The sequence below is a fragment of the Astatotilapia calliptera genome, chromosome 7 (genome assembly GCF_964374335.1).
Source record: "Astatotilapia calliptera chromosome 7, fAstCal68.1, whole genome shotgun sequence".
NCBI lineage: Eukaryota > Metazoa > Chordata > Actinopteri > Cichliformes > Cichlidae > Astatotilapia > Astatotilapia calliptera.
In genome coordinates this window covers 19331183-19355236 of record NC_137428.1, presented here as the reverse complement: position 1 = coordinate 19355236, position 24054 = coordinate 19331183, and the positions used below count along the sequence as shown (strand labels likewise).

Genomic DNA, 24054 nt, shown 5'->3' with positions numbered 1-24054 from the left:
TTATAAAAAGTCTCTATACTTGTGCTTTTCACATACGTGTTATCCAAATATGTGATTGTTTTACAGCAAGCAAAGTTTGGATACTCTGATGTTTTTCAGTTTTATACAATAAAATCCTTTTCAATGAATTCCAAAAGGAGAAGTAGCCTATAATTAAAAGGTAGAATCATATACTGTATTTCACTCCCAGTTCCAGACAGTGTATTAATCATCCTCGTTTCCTTTATTTGTGCATGGCAGTTTGTTGTATGACATTAATCTGCCTGGAGTCCCGTTCCAAACCAAACTCTCTCCATTAAGCTCCTGCTCACTGTTCAAACTAACAAATGCTCCACATGCTCATCATCATCATAATTATGAGAGAATTCAAATCAACCATCATTTTCTTTGCGTGTTTTACAACAAATCACTTCTCTGTTCTCTGGTAGCAGTAACAGTGATACTGCATGCAAGGAAACATTGTGCTGAAATTGCTGTGCAGACAGGGATGAGATGAGGAATCTTTTTCCACTGGCTAAATTTCAGCCAAATTGTCCAGTTCCTTCGCACAGTTGTTTGTTTTTTGTCTGTCCCTGCGTGGAGCGTTTATGTTCTCCTGTACATTCAATGTATACATGGAGCCAGACGATTACGCCGAGCAATCATGTGGCTCCATTCTGTAGGGTTTGAAGAGATGAAAGCAGAGATTAATAAGGAGAGTCGTATATTTCTGCTACCAGGGTGCTGCACAGTTCAGTCAGATACGCATTGTTTGTGGAGTACAGTTGTTAAGCACACGTGAGGTTGGCACTCATTTGAACACCCACAATGTGGGTACAGCAAGTCAAAGGAATGACATGTCATCAGCAGACACGATGTGTCTTTTATTTTCTCTCTGCCAAAATGCGCTTAGCGTTCCCCCGGGGCACTCCTAGACTTAGCTGGGTGGAGGGTTTGTGCTTATAGAGTGCTACCGGGAGGCTGCTGTAAATGAAAAGCATTTTGGTGGGTTTATCTGATTGAACACACATGCTTGTTAAACAAGTGGCATTGTAAACACCGGCAGCCTGGCGGGAATGGCCACTCTCATTAGCAAGCTCATAATGAGTGAGATAAGGATCTAAGATGGTCTAGCTGAGGTTGAGAGGCTATGGTTAATACACAGGAACCACGGCATCTGTGCATGTGTGTGTTTGTGGTTAGTGGACCTCACAGTACACCATGGGAACATAAGCCACTACACATGTTTGTACTACAAGTAAGCCATGTAATAAGATGGAGGGTATATTGTGCATAAGGTGCATGTATCTTCGTGTGTGATTGTGCATGTGCCCATCTGTGCGAATGTGCACACATTTGTGAACCTGTATATGTGTTTCCAAGCTTGAGAGAGGGTTTAGGTCACCGCTTCTTCAGAGAATATATGTTAGCGAAGAAGTGCATAGAAAACAGAAATTTATTTTAAGTAGTAATTAAAAGCCAGTGGTTGTGTCTCAGTATAAACAGACCATATATTTGGACACATGTAGGTAATCATCAGAAAAACACAAATGTTTACCAGCTGACCACCGTCATAATATTGCACTTTATAATTGGGAAGTTTTCAGACATGTGCAGCATGTGTCTCTGAGTCCATCTGTTCTCTTTAGTGATAATACTTTTGCAAAATAAGAAAACCCACAAAAATTCAAGCTTGTGTCACTGTGTCTGTCAGCACCTGCTAACATCTCTACTTGTTTATTTGTGTTACTCATGTATTTTCCTCTCAGCCAAAGGCATCTCCTCCTAGTGGTCTTTTGATGATGTGCACCAGATGATGTGAGGTGAACGTTTTCCAACACAACACAGGGCTTATATGTGTGTTAGACACAGATGAAAGCAGACTTTTAAAAAAAACATAGATCTGCAATGACAATTACAAAAGGTTTACTAGAAAACAACTCTTTGCTGACACAGTTGCTGGAACTATTAAAGCGCAGGAGGTGGTGTTTAAAATGCTGGGAACGGCAGTTTAAAGTGCTGCTGCGTAGTGGACCGACGAGAGCGATCGTGTAACGTAATGAGTAGAGGGATGCTGCGTCCTCTTCTCCTGCTGCAGTCAGTTGACAGAGCAGTGGATAGTTTACAGGAACTCTGGGAGCCTTGGCTTGGAACGCTGAAGCTGTGGTTTAGGAAAACGGGACAACAGGAGTCTTTCCTTTCTTCGGCCGTCTGTTTTTACTTTGTTTTTTTCCCCTCTCTTTCCTTTTTTTTAAATCTCTCTCTCTCTCTTGCTCCCTCACTCTATCAAACTGTGGTCTGGGAAGGCATGTCTTCCTACCTTTGATTTAGTTTTTTTTCTTTTTCCTCCAGTCTTTGTCGGGGGTCTGTGGTGCTGGAGTCAGCAAAAACTGCAGGAAAGCACTATGTCAGGCTGTCTTCTGTGTTGCAGTCTGGCCTGCTGCAGGGGGAGGGCCTTGCTATCTGACTTAAACAGGAAGGCATTTATATCCTCAACATGCCATGATTTTGGCAATAGTCTTCTGAAGACCCTGCGAACACAGCCAGTGGAAAGTCTGATCCATTAACAGAAGGGCAGATTGATACCTCACCGCATATGGCACCAAATTTGTCTGTTGGTGCTGTTCGCGTTACCACTTCACTCCACCTGTCATTCCCACACATGCTCCTGTGTTTGTCAGGCTTTTTCCTCAACTGTGAATCATTTCAGACTTTCCCACCTCTTTTTTTTCTGTTATTATTTTATACTCACTTATCATGTGATATTTTGGTTTCTTTAGGGACAGAAAGGTTTCCCTGGCCAACCCGGACTCCCTGGAGACCCTGTAAGTATTTTCACAGGTGTTCTTTTTTACTTCTGCAACAGCCACCCTCAGAGAAAAACCCATGTTCATTTCTATATCTTGTATATTCTCATTATATATTTTGCTTCCAGATGAACTCTTTTCTTTTAGGCACTTCTCTCTACCTCATGCACATCACATTATCTGCAATGCCATGCCTTCATTAGTGTCCACGTATGTCATTCACGTCCACCTCACTCAAGTCTAAACCCTTGCTCTCGCTTCATTCTTCAAAATTGAAACTCAGTCGTCATTCACTCCAGGTGTTCAACCTTTCACTCTGTGTGTATGTGTGCGCGCACCGAGGATGCCAGCTGGGCAGCCAGATTAGATTAGCCTGTTATAAAGCACTGGTGAGGACAGACATCTGGCCAAAGCACTGTGTTAAAGCGATGCACTCCATGATATCAGAACGTGATGCCAAAGAGAGGAAAAAATAGAGGGAAAAGAAACAGGGACAAGCCAAGTAGGCCAACAGTGACACACTCAGTGGCTGCTACTCCGCAGTCCTGGAGAAAGTTTCCCTTTGTGTGTGTCTATTCTGCTCCGGGCTTGTCGTTCAACCGTCACACTGTCTTACAGCATGTCACACTATGACATGCTATGCTATTTTCTAGCAGGCCTTTATTCTTTGTCATATTTCCCAGGTCATTTATCTGTTTGACTTTCCTTAATCTGTGGGAATCCATTCAATGAAGTCTTTTATTCACTGCTAAGTGACGGAAGACATGACTCTGGCTGTTTAGTCCAGCCCAACACTATTTTTAAGCATGGAGCATCCAGCCTTGCGTCCAAAGTTATTTCCAATTAGGCAAGGTCATGCTACTGTTTGCATTAAAGAAAGATCTTAGTCATGAAAAGAGAAGTGGAAATTTCTCCTCACTGTCACAGCCGTGCTCAGGATGACGTCATCAGTTTGGGGAGTTCCTGCTCTAGTCATTGTAGAGAAGGTACTTTTTACTAATATGCCCTCCCACTCGATTCATCCTCAAGCGCCCCCCTGTTTCCCACATAGCTGGTTCCTTTTGATGACGATCACAGTGTAAATCACCATACTGTTGTGTGCAGTAACACAGTGTCTTGATGACACTGTGTTACTGTAATGCACCACAGGCTGTATTCAGAGCCTAAACCTACAGCTGGTCAGTTAAAGGCCCAAATGTCACAAAGCCAAATTCATGGCGTGTTTTAACTGGCAGCATCATACACATTTATCCGAGAGAGGGAATGGCAAGGAAAGTAAGACACAAACGCTTGTCCTCTGCAAATTTTAAACACAACCTGCTTCTGTGCACATGTCTTATGCCTTCTGACAGTGACATATACAGTACATGCATGCAAACCAAACTGCTAATTAGGGTCTATGGTCTGGAACACATCTGAAAAGTGAGGAGTGAAAGAAAAAAAAAGAAGCTTTTCATGGTAATCAGTGGGAACAATTCAGTGGGGTGGAATGTCACCAAGTTCATCTACACAAGTACTCTACTTAAGTACCAATTTGAGGTGCATATACTTTTCTAGAGTGTTTATTTCCTTGCCATTTTAACATAATAATAAAATATGATCTTTTAAATCAAAACAATTCTAAAAAAAAAAAAAAACGCAGCCGAAGGTTTTTTCCTGTTAAAAGGGAGTTTTTCCTTCCTACTGCCACCAACTGTTTGCTCATGGGGGGCAGCTGATTGTTAGCGTTTTCTCTGTACTACTTTAGGGTCTTTACCGTTGAACATAAAACAGCTTGAAGTGATTTCTGTTTTGATTTGACGCTATATGTATAAATAAATAAATAAATAAATGACATTAAATTTAATTAATAAAAAGAACATATTGGAGACATATAGTTATTATACTTATCAATCACTGTATTTCATCCCATCTGCGTTGTCTACCTCACTGAAACCATTCACTGCTATGAATGGCCTGCTTGTGTGTGTTTGTGTTGCTGCAATTTTGATTGCCCACCCTACCGCTCTCTCCCTCTCCTCCACCTTCTTATTTGTCTCTCTCTTTCTCTCTTCCCCGCAGGGTGAGCAAGGTCCAGTCGGGAGCCCAGGTGCCAAAGGTTATCCTGGCAGGCAGGTGCAGTAAATCCTCTCCTGTGACTGGTACAGTTGTAGTCAGGGCCGTAGTAAGGGCAGAGGGCCAAGAGGGATTAGGTTATGCTAAGCAGATGGCCTGGAGGGAAAAAAACATATTTGGGTAAATACTAAACAGAAGAAAATGAAAAATAAATGCCTCAGAAATTAACATAGAGATCCACTTCAGTATTTAAGCCATAGCTGCTATACAGAAATGTATGGCAGTGTATTTTTGTACAGGAGTATTTATTATTGTGTCCTGTCACCTTTCCCCATTGGGGAGGTTTCTGTTATTTTTATAATAAACCTTACCAATTATAATATTAGGATGTATCTCTGTTGCATTGCTTTTTAAAATATTCCATTCTAAAGTTAAACCTGTAGACTTTGGTATAACCCAAATGAAGTACTTCAGGCACAGCTTCAAGTGCAGGGCTGCTAAATTAAATTCCTCTTTTTGATTTTCAGGGTTTACCTGGGCCTATAGGACCGATGGGGCCTAAAGGCGTTCGGGTAAGGAGTCAACTTTCTGCTCTACAAATGTGCTGCTCAAGCTTAGATCTGTCTAAATGACCAGTATTGATGTTTTGACAGGATCACTGAATATGCTTACTCGTCTCATGACATTTATTTAAAAAAAAAATGCACAAAGAAGTTGCTAAATTAAGGGCCTGCTCACAAGCATTAGCATTTTGTGCTAGAAAGCTGTTGTTGGATGAGCACTTACTTGAATGCAACACCAGCCAAATGCTAGTATGTATGAAAGCATGCATGGCAGCAGTTGCACCAGCATCCAACACCGGACACATAAATAAACACACACTCAACTCACTGTTAATAGCGTGCTAAACTTAGGAGCCTTGTAATACAAACATTGTGTTACTGTATACAGACTCTTATTCAAAGACTGGCTGTTGATAAGCCTCCTCATGCAAACCAACACCCTTTAGGCACACAAACAAAAAAACAGACGCGGGTGACACAAACTGATTTTTATGTTGCATTTCAATAAAGGTTCTTTATCAGTTTCCCTTGGCTGCTCCGAAGCCTTCCCCTGCCCCCACTGGCTGGAATTTCCTGTTTAAGCTCAGTTTGAGGCCCTGCTGTCTTAAGGAGGCCTTCTAGTCCCCCTTTTGCTCACTGCACTACCTTTCTCTGTTTTCTGCTCTCTTTCCCTTGCTGACCACTACGTATTGTGTAAACTCATCTGACGCCTTGCTTCTAACTAGCACCTGAACTGTTCCTCCAGCGTTCAACTGTGGTGTTTCTGCTTGTTGTCGTCTGTGTGTGTCTCCACCATACTGACAGCCCAGTGTGATGTCCTGGCTATCTTCAGAGATCCCTGGCGTGAGGGTATGTGCCCTTGGACTACATCGTGGAAGCCAGCACCATGCAGTCCATGGGCATATACACTTGCCTCATGGCTTGGTTCTTCATGCAAGCCAACCCAGTCCGTGGTGGACCATCATCCACTGAAAACCAGCCCCAGAGCCATTAGGGGTTTTTTTTCCTACTGCTTTTATACTATCCAAATACTCATCCATATTCCTCCTGTCTCCTCTTCTCTCCTTCAGGGTTTCATTGGAATCCCAGGCCTTTTTGGCCTGCCCGGTCCTGATGGCGAAAGAGTGAGTCCTTTTCAAATGTATATTTCTCTCAAGCAATCGGTAACTCAGAAAATGTACACAGACCAGCCGAATCCAGCTAAAGGGCCTGTGAAAGGACAGCATTTCTTCTTCAGCATTTTGTACATTCAGCTGTCTTGTTGTTATAACACGAGAAGCAGTCCCCAGCTGTCCGAGATGCTGCTGTATAAAGCTGTGTGGGAGTGTTGATGACTCATAATAAAAGCCGCTCTTTTAAGGCCTTTGAACTGCCTGAACTCACTAAGGCCTCTTACTTCTGTACAGCCATTTGCCTACTTATGACACGGTCCAGAAGGTTGCATCAGCACAGGATAGGCTGTAATCACAACTTGTACCATCTGTAGCCAGAAAGATACACATAAAGCAGAGACTATGCATAGCTCTCTTCTTCCAGCAGACTCTTTTTCTCATTTAATAGACATATGTGCACAATGGAAGCCTAGATCTCTCATAATAGGTTAGAAATATAGGCTAGGCTGCAGTCAGCTGCTGTTCACATCTGCTGAAGCAGGAGAGGAGACAGGCTTACGGCTATGGCTTTTTAATAGTGTGTTTTGGGCTTGAATCAGTTCTACCCAAAAGTGCTATGTTTTGATTTTGATATGGCTTTTTACATAATGTCTGACTCTGTCTTTCGTCTTCTTTTCACCCTTTCTGTTCTGCTTTCTTTTCTACTTCTGCTCTCTCTATCTTGTTTGGATTTTCAGGGTATACCCGGCGAACCAGGGAAGAGGGGCAAGATGGGTAGGCCGGTAAAGTTTTGTCTCAACATACTTTGCAGATAATCTTTCAAAAATGTGATGAATTGTGCTGGATGTGCTCATTTTGAATGTTTGCTTTGTTATGGATGCTGATTATAGCTTTTAGAACCTTAACGTTCAGAGACAAGTTTGGAAAAAAAAGAAAAATTCCCTGTATTTGGGTCAGATCGAAACTTTTTCTGCAAAGAATCCAACACATATGAAAATTTATAAGGTCTGCATTTGCGTCATTCTTTCAATCGGCTAAGTATTTCCATGGCTGTTGGAAGGGTTAACTGCAGCCTGAATAGAGTGGAGTCCCACCAGCCGCATGTCGGGGTCTTGGATGTAACAAGAAAAAGGCTTTTGTTGGAGTAATGGACTTTCGGTCCCCCCCAGCATGGAGCCAAGCCATTTGGAAGGAAGCCGCTGATTCTGTTGTGTGTGTCAGATATAGTGTTCAAAGTCAGTTTGACAGAGTGTTTTAGAAAGAGTGTGTAACCCCCGACACACACTGCTGAGATCATTCTGCAGCTGTTGCTTATTGGCTTTTCAGTAAATAAGGCATTTATTGGCCAAAACGTCTAAACACACGCAAGCGAGTGTCCACTATTGTGAGGCTTTTAGAAGTAGATGCTTATTCTGTTATTAGGCAATTGTTTAAGAAGCAGCTGCAGATACAAATTTAGCGCTTCAGAAGTTTGTGGGGCCTTTTGCATTTGATTTGATTGCGTTAGATTTTTTTTGGAGTTTGTATGCGTGGGTGTTCTCCTCACTTAAAGAGGCCTGCATTATAAGAGAAGTTTTACAGCCATGAAAACGGCACAGGGATATAAAAATATCATTATTTTGGTCTGTTTAGTACCAATATCCGTACATTTCTTATGCATAACATCCTTAAAAGACAGCATTAAATGTACTGAAGTAAATTTAGAAATTAAGCACATTTCTGGCCTGCAAAAGCAACTGAAAGACACACACCTATCATAATCACTGTCATCTGGTTTCAGTGCTTTTGCATGGAAAATGGAAAGCATGGACGCTTAATGAGATGATCCCTCAGAGATCATCCCTCTGCTCCCTGATGGAACAGAAGAACCACAAGAACACGAGCCAGACATTTTAATGGCCATCACCAGAGCACTTGTACTCTGTCGAGGAAGCACACACACGCACAGTTTGCCATCTACCAATGAGTCAAGAGCGAATATATCTAAAACCATGGAAAGCTTAAAAAGTTTCCAAAGTGCATTGCCAACATTTCTACATAACTTTTTTTTTCTGTTTGGCTGTGTTTGTCTGTTGGTGGTGGTTGTCTTTATCAGGCTCATCTGTTGCAGTTCTTTTATATCAGTTCAGTATCTTGCAGTAAGTGCTGCTGTTGTTTGATCCTTTTTAAGGTTGAGGCTGATGAAAAGGGTGGTCTGACATAATGTGAAAGCAGAAATACACTAAAGGCTCACATGACTCTCCTCAAAGGCTTTTTAAGTACTTGGCAAATCCACGTTTCCCACATTTGTCCTCAGCTCGTACAGCAGCGGCGACAGCTATATGATTCATCTTTTGGGTCACTGTCATCCTTCGTAGATGTGTGTTCCCCCAGCGCTCACAATTTTATCGTACTATAAAGCAGGCTTCTGTTGCACAATGACCCTACTTTCTTCTTCTTCTTCGTTTTTAGGTAGCATGGTACTCCACCTGCTACAGAAACAATGTGCAATTACAGCAGTTAGTGCTGTTAGGATCGCCTCATTGACCTGATGCAAAGTTTCAGGAGAAACATTCAGAAAGCCTCAGTCAAAGGGATTTATTATTGTCTAAAAGTGAGGTTGAAATGGCATTTCGTTTTCAAGAAACAACCTGCAAAGGAGTTGCGTTTAGTCAGCACAATTTGCTTCTAAGTATAGACAGAGATTTAAATGCAGTATATCTAAATCATCTCCACTCTTGCAGAAATAACTGACATTTTCAGGAGGTAACAGTAATTGGCATTTTGAAGCAATGCATTGAGGCCAGAATAGCAGAACCTAGCCATTATGAGTCTTTCTGAATGGTTTGGTTTAAAATGCCTTGGCTCTACTGCTTTATGCAGATGTGGTTTCTCTGCGCTAAACCACCAACTGTTAGCAAAGCTCTGATTAGCTTCCCTGTTACTGCTAAATGGACAGGGTAATTACTTGGCTTACGGTAGAACAGTAGAACAGTTGGCTACACACAGCCTACAGCTGATAGATTTAATGCTTTTAATGGAGCCATTATACTCTTATTTTGCGCATATTTCAAATTACTTTATATTTAATGCTATATTTGACTCTGTGAAACTGTTATAATTGCCGCACTATTACAGTAGCAGCACTCTTGGCTGTGCAGCAGTCAGCAGTATTTGTGAAAGTGTGCTCTGTTCACTTGACTCCGTGGTTAAGGCCATTCACATTGGCATATTTCCCCCAACTACAATGCACTTTTTTTATTTGCATCAGTATTTGCACAATCAATGCAAATACAATTGCCTTGTGTGCACTAAAGTGACTGTAACTAAATATGCTTATTACAGCAGTAGATCACAAGACTTGAGATGACGCTCCAGAGAACGATCATCCATCTCCAGTGATCATTATCTCTGAAGAGCTTTGTACCATCTTTCAGCTTCTTGGTTTGTTTTTGCTTCCTTAAATGTGCTGCTTTGGTTCTCTCTCATTGCTTATCTCAATGTGTCATTTGGCCAATAAAGAAGCAACTGAAAACTTCCTGCTCAGGCTATGACAGGTTCCTTCAGTTAGTGAATCAGTGGATTTGGGGGTGGGGGGGTGGGGGGCAGATTACAGTGGGCATCACATGGCCAGAACCACTCCTATAATGAATAGTTGTGTCCCTCCATAAATTCTGGATGTGTCTATAAGGAGCTGCTCACCAAATCAATTTGAATGCTGTGTTCACATCTGCGCGTTTCCCCCAAGTTGCCCAAAAATCAGTTGTCTCTGAGCTGAACTAAAAGCAACAGGACATACATTTATGAATACCTATGTTTGAGTTGCTGTATGTCGCCAACATTAAAGTTCCTCTCTCTGTTTTCAGGGGTTTCCTGGTGACTTTGGGGAGAGAGGACCACCTGGGCCAGATGGAGAGCCAGTATGTCACACGCTTACTTACCCACACACACACACCTGATGTTTACTGTAACATTTTCACAGTGCTTGTGGCTAAATCCTCAGTTGGTCCAGCAGTTTGCCTCCGTGTTTGGGTTTTGTTTGAAGTTGTTCTCGACAAGCATCGCTATTGCATTTCATTTCGTGTCATGCCTCCAGCTGCTGTAGATCATTTTCCTTGGCACATATTTTCCAAAAAAGAAAAAGAAAAAGGAAAAAAGCTGTATTAAATGTAGCTTTTCCTATTCGCCGCTGTAAACTGCGTCCCAACACACGTATAGCTTCACAGCCATGAGAAGGCGATATCCAAGAATAGTAAATGATGTAACAGGATGCCATTTTGATGACTCCCCCCATTCATTAATGACGGACCAGCAAAACCCAGTCTGTGTAACTCCGTCCATATGGAAGACAAATAATTGGACCGTAGCATTTCCACTATTTTTGATATTCCTACAAATTTGGGACTTCATAAGCCCGTCAGTGAAAACTCTAGAACAAAAACATAAAAAGTTACACTTGATGCACACTGAACTACGCATAATAAAAGTGAAGTTAAGGTTTATGTTCTAGAAAACACTTCACCTATCCATTTCTGACTTTTCCAATGAGTCAGGCTTTTAGAGCAGGCAGCTGAACTGCTAATAAATCCTTTTTTGGGCTGTTTATTCTCTTCCTGAGAAAAAGACCCATCTTCCAAAGTGGATTACGCATTAGATTTATCAAATGTTATTATGAAATAATCAGTAAGCTTATGGAATATATGAAAATATATTTATATATACTTTGCTTTTTCCTTCTCCACTCTTTGTTGTCTTTACTTGTGATGACATGTTTAATGCATTTTACTCCTGCAAAGCAAGCAGATTGTCTTCAAATCTTGATGAAGCTTAAAATGTTTGGGGGAAAAAGCAGAATATACTTATTTAATCTTAGATGCTTACTGGAAAAGTCAGACTCAACAAGGCTGTGCTTCTGGGGGGCATTGAGCTATCAGTAATTTCAAATGCAGAGGGAAAGCTATCATCAGTAGATGTATAGTTTGTTATTTGTTTGTGGGTAGCTGCAGTGGAGAAATGTCCTGTAGATGGATGTACCATCAACCTCCTATGAGGCCTATTGGGAAGTCATCAGATTTGCTGTGATGATGGTGTTGGTGATGGTGTCATAAGTCACCAAATAAGTAATCCTTTGAAGAAAAATGACCATGGCCATGGCTAAAACAGTCAACTTCATGATGGTGGTAAATAAAAGAAAATACCATTTAAACAATGACATCACCTACTGCTTAATGTTGTTGCCTTTTGATGCCACCAGTTTTGCTGTTGCCATGTTGGTGCTTTAAAACTGGGCATCATGAGCAATAGGAAACTTGTCATTAGCTAATGAGGTTATCCAGTGCACATACTTTATAATTTTCCATAAGTTACAAATTAAACTTTGTGTTTTCAATATAACCACCATTAAGTCATCAGGAAAGTGTTTACTGAGGTCACAGAACAAGGGAGCCAAGGTTTCTTTTCCCATAGACTTCTACACAACTGGAAGACTTTTTGCAACCAGTGGAGTCGCCCCCTGCTGGCCATTAAAAAGAAAGCAGGTCTCTTTTGCATTGGCTTCACGTTTCCAAAGTTTAGTGAAAGAAACTACTTTCTTTCACTAAACCTTTATGCTGTCTATGAATAAAAGTCGAAAATGACTGACATAGATTTTCTTTAACACTGAATGAGTATACTGTACTAACTCCTGGATATTTCACTGGGTTAAAGTAAAACCTGTTAATGGCCTTAATTAGGATACAGTCTCTGTCCTCTTGTCTTTCTTTCTTTTCTTTCTTTTTTTGAGGTAGAACCTGCATATTTGAAAAAGCCACAGTGGGACGATGGTCTCACATCCCTTTTACCTGAAACCCCTCACATATTCATGCACACAGCCCCCTCTCATAAGCTGCGAAGAACACTGAGCCACTCTTCTGAGCATGTTTGTTTTAAAAAAGGGCCAATAACCCATGAAACTTGCTCCTTTTCCCTCTCTCTTCATCTCACTAACTCTCTCTCTCCTCCTCTCCAACTAGGGTAACATGGGAGCCCCCGGTCCAAACGGAGTTCCTGGACTTATTGTGAGTTGTAGTTTGTGTGTTTTCTGTGCACAATCTCGGCTGCAAATGTTTAAATGAAACTGAATATACCTGCAAAACTGGGGGAAAAAGGAGAAAACTTTATTAGCTTGCATTTATGTCGCCTGCCAGTTTGGTGGGGATCTAATTCATATATTTAATATAGATATTAGGTGAATGTGGATGGTTCTTAGACGCCAGGGCTTTTTTCACAGTGAGTGCAAAGCCTGAATTGTGCAGTTTATATCTGCTATTTTCTCACATGAAGAACAAGGCACTCGTGTGCAGTTTATCAATCACACAGACCTTAACAATGCATCTTGTCCTCCTCTTGAAGCGCCCTTTTAATAACTATTTTTAGAACAGAGCTGCCCCCCACCCACCCATCACCTTGCCCTCCATGCTTGCCCAGCCCGACAGCCGCATAATTGTGTATGATTATAATGTCTCCCTGGTTTCTCTTGTTGCGTCCCGTCTTCACCCATTGCTGCCACTCCTCCCGACCTATTCTAGGCCACCGGTGGTGGTAGTAGGCCTGTAATTGAAGGACTCTGATTACAGCCCTAGTCTGAGCTTTGTGTCCTCTTTATCCGTCTTATCCGTCAGCATAATGTACAGTACGTAGCAGCGGGACGGAGCGCCACTACAAAGATAAAAATATACAGTCACTCTTCTTTGGGGACTCCAAAGCTGAGAAGCTTTGGGTGAAGGCTGGCAACTACTGAAGTAGAGAAAATGTCTAGACAACGACTCTCACTTAGAAATACACTCAAAATAGATAGTTTCTCTTTTCTTATTTTTGCTTATATTTAACAGTTGAAAAATGAACCAAATTTCATTGTGTTAAAGACTGCCATTCTGAAATACAAACAAGACCTACTTTGATGTCATGAAGCCTCATCTGTGGCAGTTTTTCACCAGTATGATGTTTCCGAGTCTATGATTATGCTAGGAATCACTGGAGTTCATTATCAGTCTTCTCCATTAGCTGAAATCACATCTCACATCACATGTAATCACATCTCACCATCTCTGTGTTTTATTTGCAATACGCTGACTGTTTATGATGCATTTTCACTATTAGTACAAGTGCATGCTATAATGCTGTTTGACATGTCTGTGCTGTTTGGTGTGCAATAGGATGTTTTTTCAATAAGTCCCATCTGGACGTAGCGTTTTCAGTAGGAGAAACGTTTCGTCACTCATCCAAGTGACTTCTTCAGTCTCAGCTTACTGCAGGTTTCCCCAACCTTATAAAGAGTACATTTGAGCAAAAACTGAAACTAGCCCACTGAATGATCAAAACGCTATTAACAGAATCAGTCTTTTGCGATTTACTTACCTGGATGATTGAGCATGCATCAAGACATGTTTTTATAGGGTTTCATATGTGCATAAATACAAAAACAGGCCTTTTTAGCCTTTTGCTAGCTGGTTACTGGGCAACCTTTTGGCATCTCATTGTATCATGCATAACTGAAGTTTTGAGGCTACAAATGAATCAGAATCAGAATCAGAATCCGATGTTATGCTTGGGAAATAAAAATGATACGATTCCTTTGTAAGGTCTTATAGTTGTTAAAATGCAAAATCCAGGTTATAGATGCATTAGACAGATGGATTTCAATGTGTGCACAGAGCGGAGGCAAGTATTTCTCATTGCAGCAGCATCCTCCAAAAACACACACAGAGACACACAAAAATACATAAGGACCTTGCTCTTAGTGACCATTGGGTTTGAATACTTGAATACCCCAAAACTGCAAATCTGTGTCTTTCGAATGTGCAAAATTCAGTTTCAGAGTTCATTTGTGGGGAACAAAAGTCTATACAGAAGTGAATCTGCTGTTTTAAGAGAGCAGCTAAGTGTCAAGTGAGAGTTCAGGTAGAGTAATAATAGACAAGAATTCATTGAAAGTAAGATTAATGTGTTTCTTCATGCATTTCTAGCTATTTGTGAGCAGGAAATATGCCGTTGAAATTAACATTTAAGTGTGAGACTAGAGCACTGAAACTATAGAGCAGATCTTGTTGTTTTAGAGACAGATCAGTCCAGCAGGATATGACTTAATTATCAGGTATTAGATTCCATTAGATTAGAAGTTTGGGGGGAAGGTTGCCTTTTAACTCACAATACCAAATTAAGCGAGTTGCTCCGAGGTGCAATTTTGCAGCTTATATTTGATAACATCCTCTGTCGATTATTCACTGGGGCTAATGTTTGAAACACTAAGCCAAGGCTACTCTTTGATTTAAGCTTCAGATGCACAATCTTGGCTTCTGACCACAACATCTATTCATTCTTCCCGGTGTCAGTCATATATTATCATCCATTGTTTTATGTTGTGTGTGATGTGATAGCGAGGCTGGAAGCAAGACAGTGAATTTATTCTTAATCAATCCCAAAGAGCGCTCTTATTGTATATGTGTTTTTTACATTAATGAATGGGGCCTGGGCCACATCTTTGTTCGTTATGCGTGTGATATCACTATTTATTAATGTGTTTCTTGTTTATCCCATCTTCTTGCATTAGGGAGACATGGGACCTGTGGGACAGATTGGCCCGCCAGGACCTAATGGACTGAAGGTAATCTCTCACACACATAGAGATAGAAACTGTTGCCTTCACTGTCTTATTTTTATCAGTTATTGTATATGCAATAAAACAAGAGATTTTTAAGAAGGCCTATTTTAAGCTTTTGAATTTGGATTAGTTACCAGTTATGTGCCGTAAAGATGTACTTTTGATCGAATTTGGCTTTTGAGGTGCCTTTCAACCAGTTTGTTGGTGCTTTTTCCAGGGGGTGCCTGGAAATCCAGGAGAACCAGGACTGAAAGGTGATAAGGTGATCTGAATATTCCTGTTATTGACCTGTGTTTAAGCAGCATGTGATGGATATGTAGTCTTTTGCATCCTACCGTAGATATTTCTGTCCAGAGTTTAGGCCTTAAACAGCATGCTCATTAGGTGTCACCTGCAAATTAACTTATATAAACCTCTGAGGATTGTTTCTATTGGTGTAGATGAGGTTTCCATATGCATATTTTTGTGAAATCTATTATGGAAGCATTTTAATTTAAAGCAGCCAGCCAAGCTATTGAAGAAAATGAAAGAAAAGTAGACAGACATTGTCCTTGAAATTTAAAACAAACAGCAGCATGAAGAGACCACTCAGCACTGATGATTTAAGGAGGTTCAACTAGAAGGCCTTTTAAGGACAGCAGTAAAATCTGGCTGCCTCTACTAAAACCAGAACAGTGCACAATACCTTAATGATGGTAAAGCACAAATAGTCAAATCTGAAAGTGACTGAAAGACCTTCATCAGAGGCCTCATGTTTGAAATTTGGTTTATTGGACACTTCTCACTTTGCATTTGTAATTACTGCAGTTACTCATTATTACTCATTTGTTTTGTGCTGGAACGGCCTGCAAAACATGTGGTGTGGCAAACTGCAGCAATGCCTTTCATAATACATACTGACACCACATGGAATAGTTGGCTAATCCAGTAAATAACACTCGCTGTGTGTGGATATTCATAAAGTGTAAACTGCTAATTAGTATTGTCTGTTTAAAAAAAAAAATAAAAGCTTGTATTTGGAAAAGTGGAACATTTCATTCCCCCCTAATGGTTTCCTTTTTTTTTTTCTTTTTTTCTGTCCATACCTCATCCATCCACCTATGTATGCGTGTTCGTCTCCTCCTCTCTCTCTGTCAGGGTGAAATTGGGATTCCTGGAGAGCAAGGGGAGATTGGATTCAAAGGAGACAAGGTACGTCACCTTTGCAACACAGTTGTGCACGCCTCACATGCACACGCTCTCTATCTCACTGCTTTCTGACCTCCTCAGCCACCGTACGGAACGCTACCTGCAGTACACTCGTGTTACACAGCCTTTGTCTTTGCAAAATGACTTTTCCAGATGTCTGCTGTTCAGCTTAAGGAAATTCATGTGTTCGCCCTCCACATTTGTCTCTGTGTGTAAGCAAAATTCAAATCCATCACAGAGCAGAGTGGCCTCAAGAGATAGCACAATCTTGAACAGAGAGTCATGCATGTCGAATGTCTGCTTTGCTAGAAAATAAATTAAGCTTCTGATCCTGTCTGACTGTCTCTCTGAGTTTTTAACTTTTGTTTGTATTGGACAGGGTGTCCAGGGGGCCCCAGGTTTACCAGGCATCCGTGGGAAACCGGGACCACAGGTTAGTTCTTGTCTGGGAATGTATTCATGAAAACCAGGAATACATTTAACTGTTAAAATGTGGATAAGCAATTAGATAAGCAATAGTTTAGTTTTTGTTTGTTTGTTTGTTTTTGCCTTCATTGGTCCTTAAGCTATTTCCTTAATAGCCTTTGTGCTAACAATTTGGCCAGAAAACAAAACTCAGACATACCAGTTAACTTAGCAGAAAGCTGAAAACTGCAAGCTCAGCAGTGTCAAAAGGTCCAAAACCTGCACATTATGTAATCTTTAATGTTTAAAGTAGGGTTTTTGTTAATCAACAGTAAACATAACTATTTTTATAGCCTGTTATGTCCAGGACTATTTCTTGGCCTGATGCAACAATTTCCTATCCATGAGGTTTACAAGCATCCATTAGAGTGTCCAGGAAGTCGCTGCTCTTTGCCAGGAAACTGTCACCAGCATTATATCAGGTCAAGTGGCTCTATAGTGTAGTGGTTTCTATAGTTGCCTAACAAGTGAGAGACCCCTAGTCTGATCCTAGAAGGAGGCACAAACCTTTATAGGGTTGCATCAGATGTAAAAGAAATCTGCCAAATCAAACATGTGGAGCTACCCACTGTAGCAATCCCTTGTGAATAATGGAGCAGCTGAAAGTAGCATTTCAGTCTCTCAGGAAGTTAAGTCCAGCTTTACTAACCACACCCAGGACTGATTATGCCAGACTTGCTGAATCAAGAAATCACTTAAACAGAACCTGTCTGACAAAGTTAAGTAGATCTTAAAAAGCAGCACATCATGCCACGATGTAAAGAAACATCTGAGAAACAAAGTCAAGTGGAAAAGGGTTCCAGTAAACCACGGTGAGTGCCATTATTCACAACTTGAAACAGTGGTGAAGCTTCCCAGGAGTGACCGGCCGATCAAAATTACTTCAAGAACACATCAACGACTCATTTAGGCCTCATTTGCCTCAATTAAGGTCAGAGGTCATGATTAGAAAATAAGAAAGCGACTAGGCAAAAATGGCATCTGTAAAAGAGAGGAGGAAACCACTGCTGACCAAAAAGACACACAAAGACTCGTCTCACATTTGCCATTTGGAAGCTTTGAGTCCCGTTACATCTGGTGTAAAACTAACACAGCATTTCATAAATAACACCATACCAACAATCAAACATGGTGGTGGTAGTGTGATGGTCAGCATTGCTGGTTCAGGACGTGGACAACTTGCTGAGACTTGATTGATCAGTGAGCAGTGCTTTCGTACCTGTTGAGCTCATTTCAAACATAACCTGCTCCAGAAAAAGTTAGGTCTTTTGCCTTGCCAATGCACCCCATTAATAAGTGAACCACATTCATAAAACAGACAAACAAGTGGTAACACTGAAGTTACATGGATAAGCCCAAATCCTGCTTCGTAGTACAGGACTCAGCTGCTGGCTGTCCCAAATGCACAGACATTTGCAAATGTCACTGATCCTCTCATCTCATTTTCAGCATGAGTTTTTATTTCTTATCACATCCAACTGTTTCAAGTCTTTCTGTTTTACAGGGAAAGCCAGGAGAGAAAGGTCCCGATGGTACCCCCGGACCTCCGGGCCCTGAGGTTTGTATTTACTCCTTTGTTGTTGCATTTGATGTCTGTATTTCACAGACAGAATAATAATCGATGCCCTTTTTAATCTTGATAGGGTTTTCCTGGTGACATGGGACCACCAGGAGAGAACGGCCTTGAAGGACCAAAGGTTAGTAAAATCATGATCTAAGCTAAGCAGTCCCTAAACTAACTCATGATTCAAAACAGGGACAGAACTTGGCTAGTGCTCCACAGCAACACTGGGAGAGATACAGTGGCTCTTGAGCTAAATTATAACGCCAGCCCCCTAATATTCACATGATGATAATGTTTTTATATTTATATAAGTAGGTGTAATACCACTGCCTTATTTTAGTTTTGAGCATTACTTTTGCTTATACTTGATCATAAACTAAACATCATCTGGAGAAAGTTTCAGTAGATGGTGGCTCAAGAGTTGGCAGTTCGCCTTGTAATCGGAAGGTTGCCGGTTCAGTCTCGGTCGTTGTGTCCTTGGGCAAGACACTTCACCCGTTGCCTACTGGTGGTGCTATACAAATACAGGCCAAGGAACTGTCCGATAACACCGGAGTCATGAGGATTCATCCTCTGGGGCCCATTGTTGTCTGTCTCAAATTTTTATGGCTGTCCATCCAATCTAACTAACAGACCCGTATCATTTTCCCCATAACAGTGCTGCTACTGTGGCTCAAAACACATATGTAAATGCTACAATTACTTTTACAATTGTTTTACTGTCTTTTACCCATCAAGGGAAAACCAGGGGCTAGAGGTTTACCAGGCCCACGAGGGATCCCTGGCTTGGAGGTAAGACTCTCAGACGCCACCCACATAAGAATGACCCCACTGTGCCTGACAGGCATTCAAAGATTTATGGCACAAGGATTTTTTATTTATTTTTTGCTAAGAAACACTTAATGTCCCTAAACATAAGCCATGCTAAGATCAATATCATCTGTTTCCAGGGAGACGAGGGCCCTATTGGACCACCGGGCCTAACAGGACTCGAGGTGAGTTATTGGTTAAACACCTGCTCCTATGAAAATAGAGGATACGAGAGAAAGATAGTCAGGTCTCATGTAGGCCATAAAACAAGGCTCATTACTTTCCACCAGAGTATCGTAAGTTAGAACAACACAATGTGCGCATGTTTGATCAGTGAAAAACAAGGGCTATAATTGCCTGTTTCTGTAGTTGTATCGTATAATTTAGCATGTTTGTCTAAATTGTATCCCATGCAGAAGCATCCTATTTCTATCTGTGGTAAGCTCCTCACCAAAGATAGAGGGAGGGGAAGGGACAGAGCTATCACTTAGACTGTGAAAAGCATTGCAATGTGAGGCTAAATTTGTCCCCAAGCGTGACAATCAACTAAATTAATACTTACTGTTTAAATTAGCGTGGTGTTTGCACCCCAGGGTTAAACTTTTACTACAGAGTAGACAGTAACCTAACCACAAAGACAGAAAGAGCTATACAAGATCAATATGTGGCTTGCTTTAAATCATGTGTTACTCCTTTTAATTCTCAGCCAGCTCCATCGTACGTATTTTAACTTCACAGCTTTAGCTTTATGCATGCGCAACATTCGCTGTGCCACAGTTAGAGAGCATATGAACGGTGATAAAGTAGGCTCTCTTTGTGGGTTTTTCTTGCTTTGGACAAGTCAGAAGTCTTGTGTTCTGTGTCTTACACAGCCTCCTGTAGCCTCAGGAGATTTTACTCATGGTGCATGCAATTCTTGATCATGGCCACTAGGGGGCAATAATTGCAATCACCATGTTTATAGGTGGAACGATTTATAGGTGTCATAAAATGCTTGAAGACAGTAATGGGCCACTGCAGAAGCATAAGATTTGTGATTGTGACTATTAAAATATTTTTGAAATGACTGAAATTTTAAAAAATTATTTTCAGAATAAATATTTGGTCAAGCTTACACTTCACAGCAAAACAAACTCAGATGCTACCTAAGTAATTGTCATCCCATCCTTTCTTCCACTCATCTGCACTTTCTTTCAGCCTAACTCCCTCCACACTCACCCTCCTCCCACCCACTCGCCTGCATCAGACTCTAACCTCCTTTTTGTGCTCCTTCCGAGGGGAAGCGCCGTACGACTCCTCCGGGAGTTGTGATTGATCTCTGGCCAGGTGCCGCAGGTCCTCCTACTCCTCCACCTCATCAGCTAGCTGTCTTTCAGCTTCAGCACAGACTGACACTCTGTATCGCTGCATTAGCCTCTCTCTTTTTTATCCTCTCCCTCATCTTCTCATTTGCTCTTCATTTGTCTCTCTCTCTCTGCACAATGAATGATCTTCCTCTAATCTAAAAAAGATGATAAGAAGAATTCTTGGAAATCTCTAATTAACTGCAAGAATCTGTCTTCACCCTTTGTATCTTAGAGCCTTATCCAGCACTGCGTTGTATAAGCAGCTGAGCAAACCTGAGTAAAACTTTGGTACCGTTGAGTCACTCAATCAAGAACTATGGCTCAGGCATTCCTGACCTGAAGGTGGTACTACCAGTAAAAAAGTCCCCCCCCCCTCCAAAACGTCCTTACCTTCACCCACCTTAACCCCAGGAATGACTGTCTGCGCAAGAGGAGCATTAGTCATTCTATCACTTTTTTTACAGCTCGCCAAAATGTACTGTCAGCAATACCTGTAAACCGCACTGCATATGTACATGCACGGTGAACCGACCGTTTCCCGCTTCTCTCCTCAAGCTGTCATCTCACAGGAAAAAGATCTTTTATCCTTGCTGAGAATCTGGGATTAACATTAATGATGCGTTCACTGGCAAGTGCATCCCTCATTATTCATCATCCTGTGCTAAAATCTTTCAGGGTAGAATGGGCAGGCAAGGATTCCCTGGGATACTCGGTACAGAGGGAGTTAAGGTGAAAAAAACCCACTTTTATTTATGATTTTTTTTTTATTGCTTTTTTGGCAAAATACATTGAAGAACATTAAATTCATTATTCTAATCTTTTAAGTAATTGCATATTTCTCTCTGCAGGGAGAGGCCGGCATCACTGGAAAAGTTGGACCCATGGGAGAGAGAGTAAGAAACCCTTGGCGGCTTGGCTGCTTTTTACCAATTCATTAATTCAAACATCTATTAATTCATCCATTCAACATGTTTCAGGGCTTGGTGGGCTTCATTGGACCTGTGGGAGAGGCGGGACTGGCAGGAGAGAAGGTAATAATTTGCGGGGGTTTTTTCCCATGAATTTATTTCAATAGTCTTTACAAGATCACGTTGAAGAGAAAACACTGGACTTGTGCAATTTTAGGGAGATCGAGGGGAGATGGGCCTTCCTGGACCACCTGGAGAAAAGGGACCAACGGTAAGACAGAATGACAGCTAGAGTGTGGAGGGCTTTCACACTGAGAAAGAATGACGTTTGAGTCTGTTAAAACGTGACCTCAAGATTACATTTCCAAAGAAGGTATCTTGTCTTTGTTAAAAATCCTAAGAAATGGTCATTTTAGATTAAACTGTGTCTGTTATTCCCATGGGAATATAGTGCTGTGAGGGATTAAGCACACATGTACCACAAGAATATGACAGAATATGTTGGTTTTTTTTCCTCAAAGCACAGCTCAGTCGTCACAGTTCAGGCAGCTTTAAACCCTGTATTCTAAGCAGTGGTTTGGCAATTGACAAGAGGGCTTTAACTGGGGAACAGAGCTTATAATATTCATTCAAACAAAGGTGGAAATAATTCCAGTGAATCCGTTGTGATATTTTACCTCTGTGATGGTATTAATGGTCAGAAAAGTGCTGACAGTCCTGCTGGAAATTTTTCAAAAGAAAACACAAAAATAGAAAGAGGATATTGTTTTTTTTTTCAGACATCGCTTGATAATTTCTCTACCGTCTGCAGGACCTCTGAGTAATTCCCTCAGTGTTGTGCACTTTCTTTTACCCCAGGGGTGTCAAACATACAGACCGCAGGCCAGAACAGGCCCACCAAAGGAATCCAGTCTGAACCAATGTAGGATTTTGCAGAGTTTAAACGTTATTACAGTAGCCTTTCTTTATAATGACAGTGGAGTGAGACAGTCACTGGGGAAATGGCCGGTTTATTCATTGTCAGTGATTGTAGTCCATTATATTAAAAGAAAGGGTAACATTTAGAGATGTTTTGTTTTTTTTATAGTTTGTTATGCAATGGTTTCACTGGCCTGGCACGCTTGAGATCACATTGGTCTGTATGTGGCCCAGGAACTAAAATTAGTCTGACATCTCTGCTCAGTGGTTAGTACTGTCGCCTCAGGTCCTAAGTTCAAAATGCCATCGAAAATATCACAAGATAAACTCTCCCAAAGGGATTTGACTGAGGTGCCGGCTTAGAGCTCCACACAGTGGCTGCACGCTGCTCTGAATACTGAGGATGCGTTGAGCGTTGAGAGGAAGATCAATAAAGGATAACTTAGCTTAACCTGCTCTTTCAAACAGAGTTCGTCGACTCTTTATCGTGTAGGGTCTTTTACGGACTTGTCTAATGTATGCGACTTGCCGGAGTGGATAAGAATTTAGTCATCATTGTTGCTCAAGCAGAGAAGGTTTTCCTGCTGGCTGACAGCCAGTTAGATTTCTCAGAGGACTTCACCACACACACACATACTCACTCACAAGGAAGTTCTGTGTTGGCCAGCTACAAAACAGAAACAGACCCTCTGGAAAAGTCTGCATCATACAATGTGAGGGGAGCTGACCAGCAGACATCTATAGTCACTAACAGAGTGCTCATACTGTAGGCTTCTTTGTTTTATTCCTGCATGACATCAGAACCGCCTACTGTGCTATAAGTTTGTGTATTGGATAGATTTTTATTGCACTCGGCTGTCTTGAGTAGTTCTGACTGAAGTACTCCCCATTATATAGTTATGCTTTTACAAATGGCCTGGCCAAAAACGAGCTACTATAAAAAAAAAAAAAATAAGAGAGAGAGAAAAGCAGCCAAAAGTAGTATGTTTTCCTACATAAAATCATCACCTCATGCTGTCTATTTTCTTTCTGTTCCGCTTTCTCTTTCATCGTTACATAAAACGTATTTTCCAGCGGACAGAGCTTTTCTCCAGATGTATGTTTGAACTACCAATGAGGGTGTGAAAGATGGACAATTTATTGCCTCAAACACATCTCAGTGCAATTTGGAGAATGAGTTTGGCCTTTATGTCAACACCTTTCTGCTTAAATAAACTTGCTTTGTAATAGGTGAAAGTGTCAGAATATCATCATTTTGTGTTGTTTTTGTGTTTTTTCCTGATGTGTATCAGTTGTAATCGATGTACTGAGTTTATGTTTATCTATGTTTGCACACCAGGGTCACCCGGGGGGACCAGGTGAGGCCGGACCTACTGGACCACAAGGAAGACCAGTAAGTCACCATCCTTTTGCATATTTTGCACTTTCTTTTTACTCATTCATAGTTGTATATGATCCTCTCTAATCATAGTGGTGACAGTGAGTGGTTACTAACAATAGTAAGTGTCTGTTTCATAGACATTTGAAATATTAATCAATTAACTTTTTCTTATTTTTTTTAAAGTATTTTAATTTCATTCATTCGTAGATTATATTTTAAGTAATTTTAGTTACCCACATTCTGTAGGTTTCTCTGAGCATTATAAAACCTGGCAGCCTCCCGCCGAATGTGCATTACCCTCCTGTCAGTCAAAAGCCCAACACCTATAACCAATTAGAAGC

General features: G+C 41.1%; 1 protein-coding gene across 1 annotated transcript in view; it reads left to right on the top strand.

Annotated features, from left to right (window-relative positions):
• Positions 1 to 24054, top strand: part of col27a1a (collagen, type XXVII, alpha 1a) — a 65500-nt gene that overhangs the window by 25513 nt on the left and 15933 nt on the right. Inside the window, exons 8-27 of the mRNA XM_026173433.2 lie at positions 2760 to 2804; positions 4848 to 4901; positions 5369 to 5413; positions 6475 to 6528; positions 7254 to 7298; positions 10362 to 10415; positions 12507 to 12551; positions 15083 to 15136; positions 15351 to 15395; positions 16271 to 16324; positions 16701 to 16754; positions 18291 to 18344; positions 18430 to 18483; positions 19089 to 19142; positions 19301 to 19345; positions 21182 to 21235; positions 21355 to 21399; positions 21484 to 21537; positions 21632 to 21685; positions 23672 to 23725. Coding sequence (XP_026029218.2) covers positions 2760 to 2804; positions 4848 to 4901; positions 5369 to 5413; positions 6475 to 6528; positions 7254 to 7298; positions 10362 to 10415; positions 12507 to 12551; positions 15083 to 15136; positions 15351 to 15395; positions 16271 to 16324; positions 16701 to 16754; positions 18291 to 18344; positions 18430 to 18483; positions 19089 to 19142; positions 19301 to 19345; positions 21182 to 21235; positions 21355 to 21399; positions 21484 to 21537; positions 21632 to 21685; positions 23672 to 23725 — 1017 coding nt within the window. The remainder of the gene's footprint in view (positions 1 to 2759; positions 2805 to 4847; positions 4902 to 5368; positions 5414 to 6474; positions 6529 to 7253; positions 7299 to 10361; positions 10416 to 12506; positions 12552 to 15082; positions 15137 to 15350; positions 15396 to 16270; positions 16325 to 16700; positions 16755 to 18290; positions 18345 to 18429; positions 18484 to 19088; positions 19143 to 19300; positions 19346 to 21181; positions 21236 to 21354; positions 21400 to 21483; positions 21538 to 21631; positions 21686 to 23671; positions 23726 to 24054) is intronic.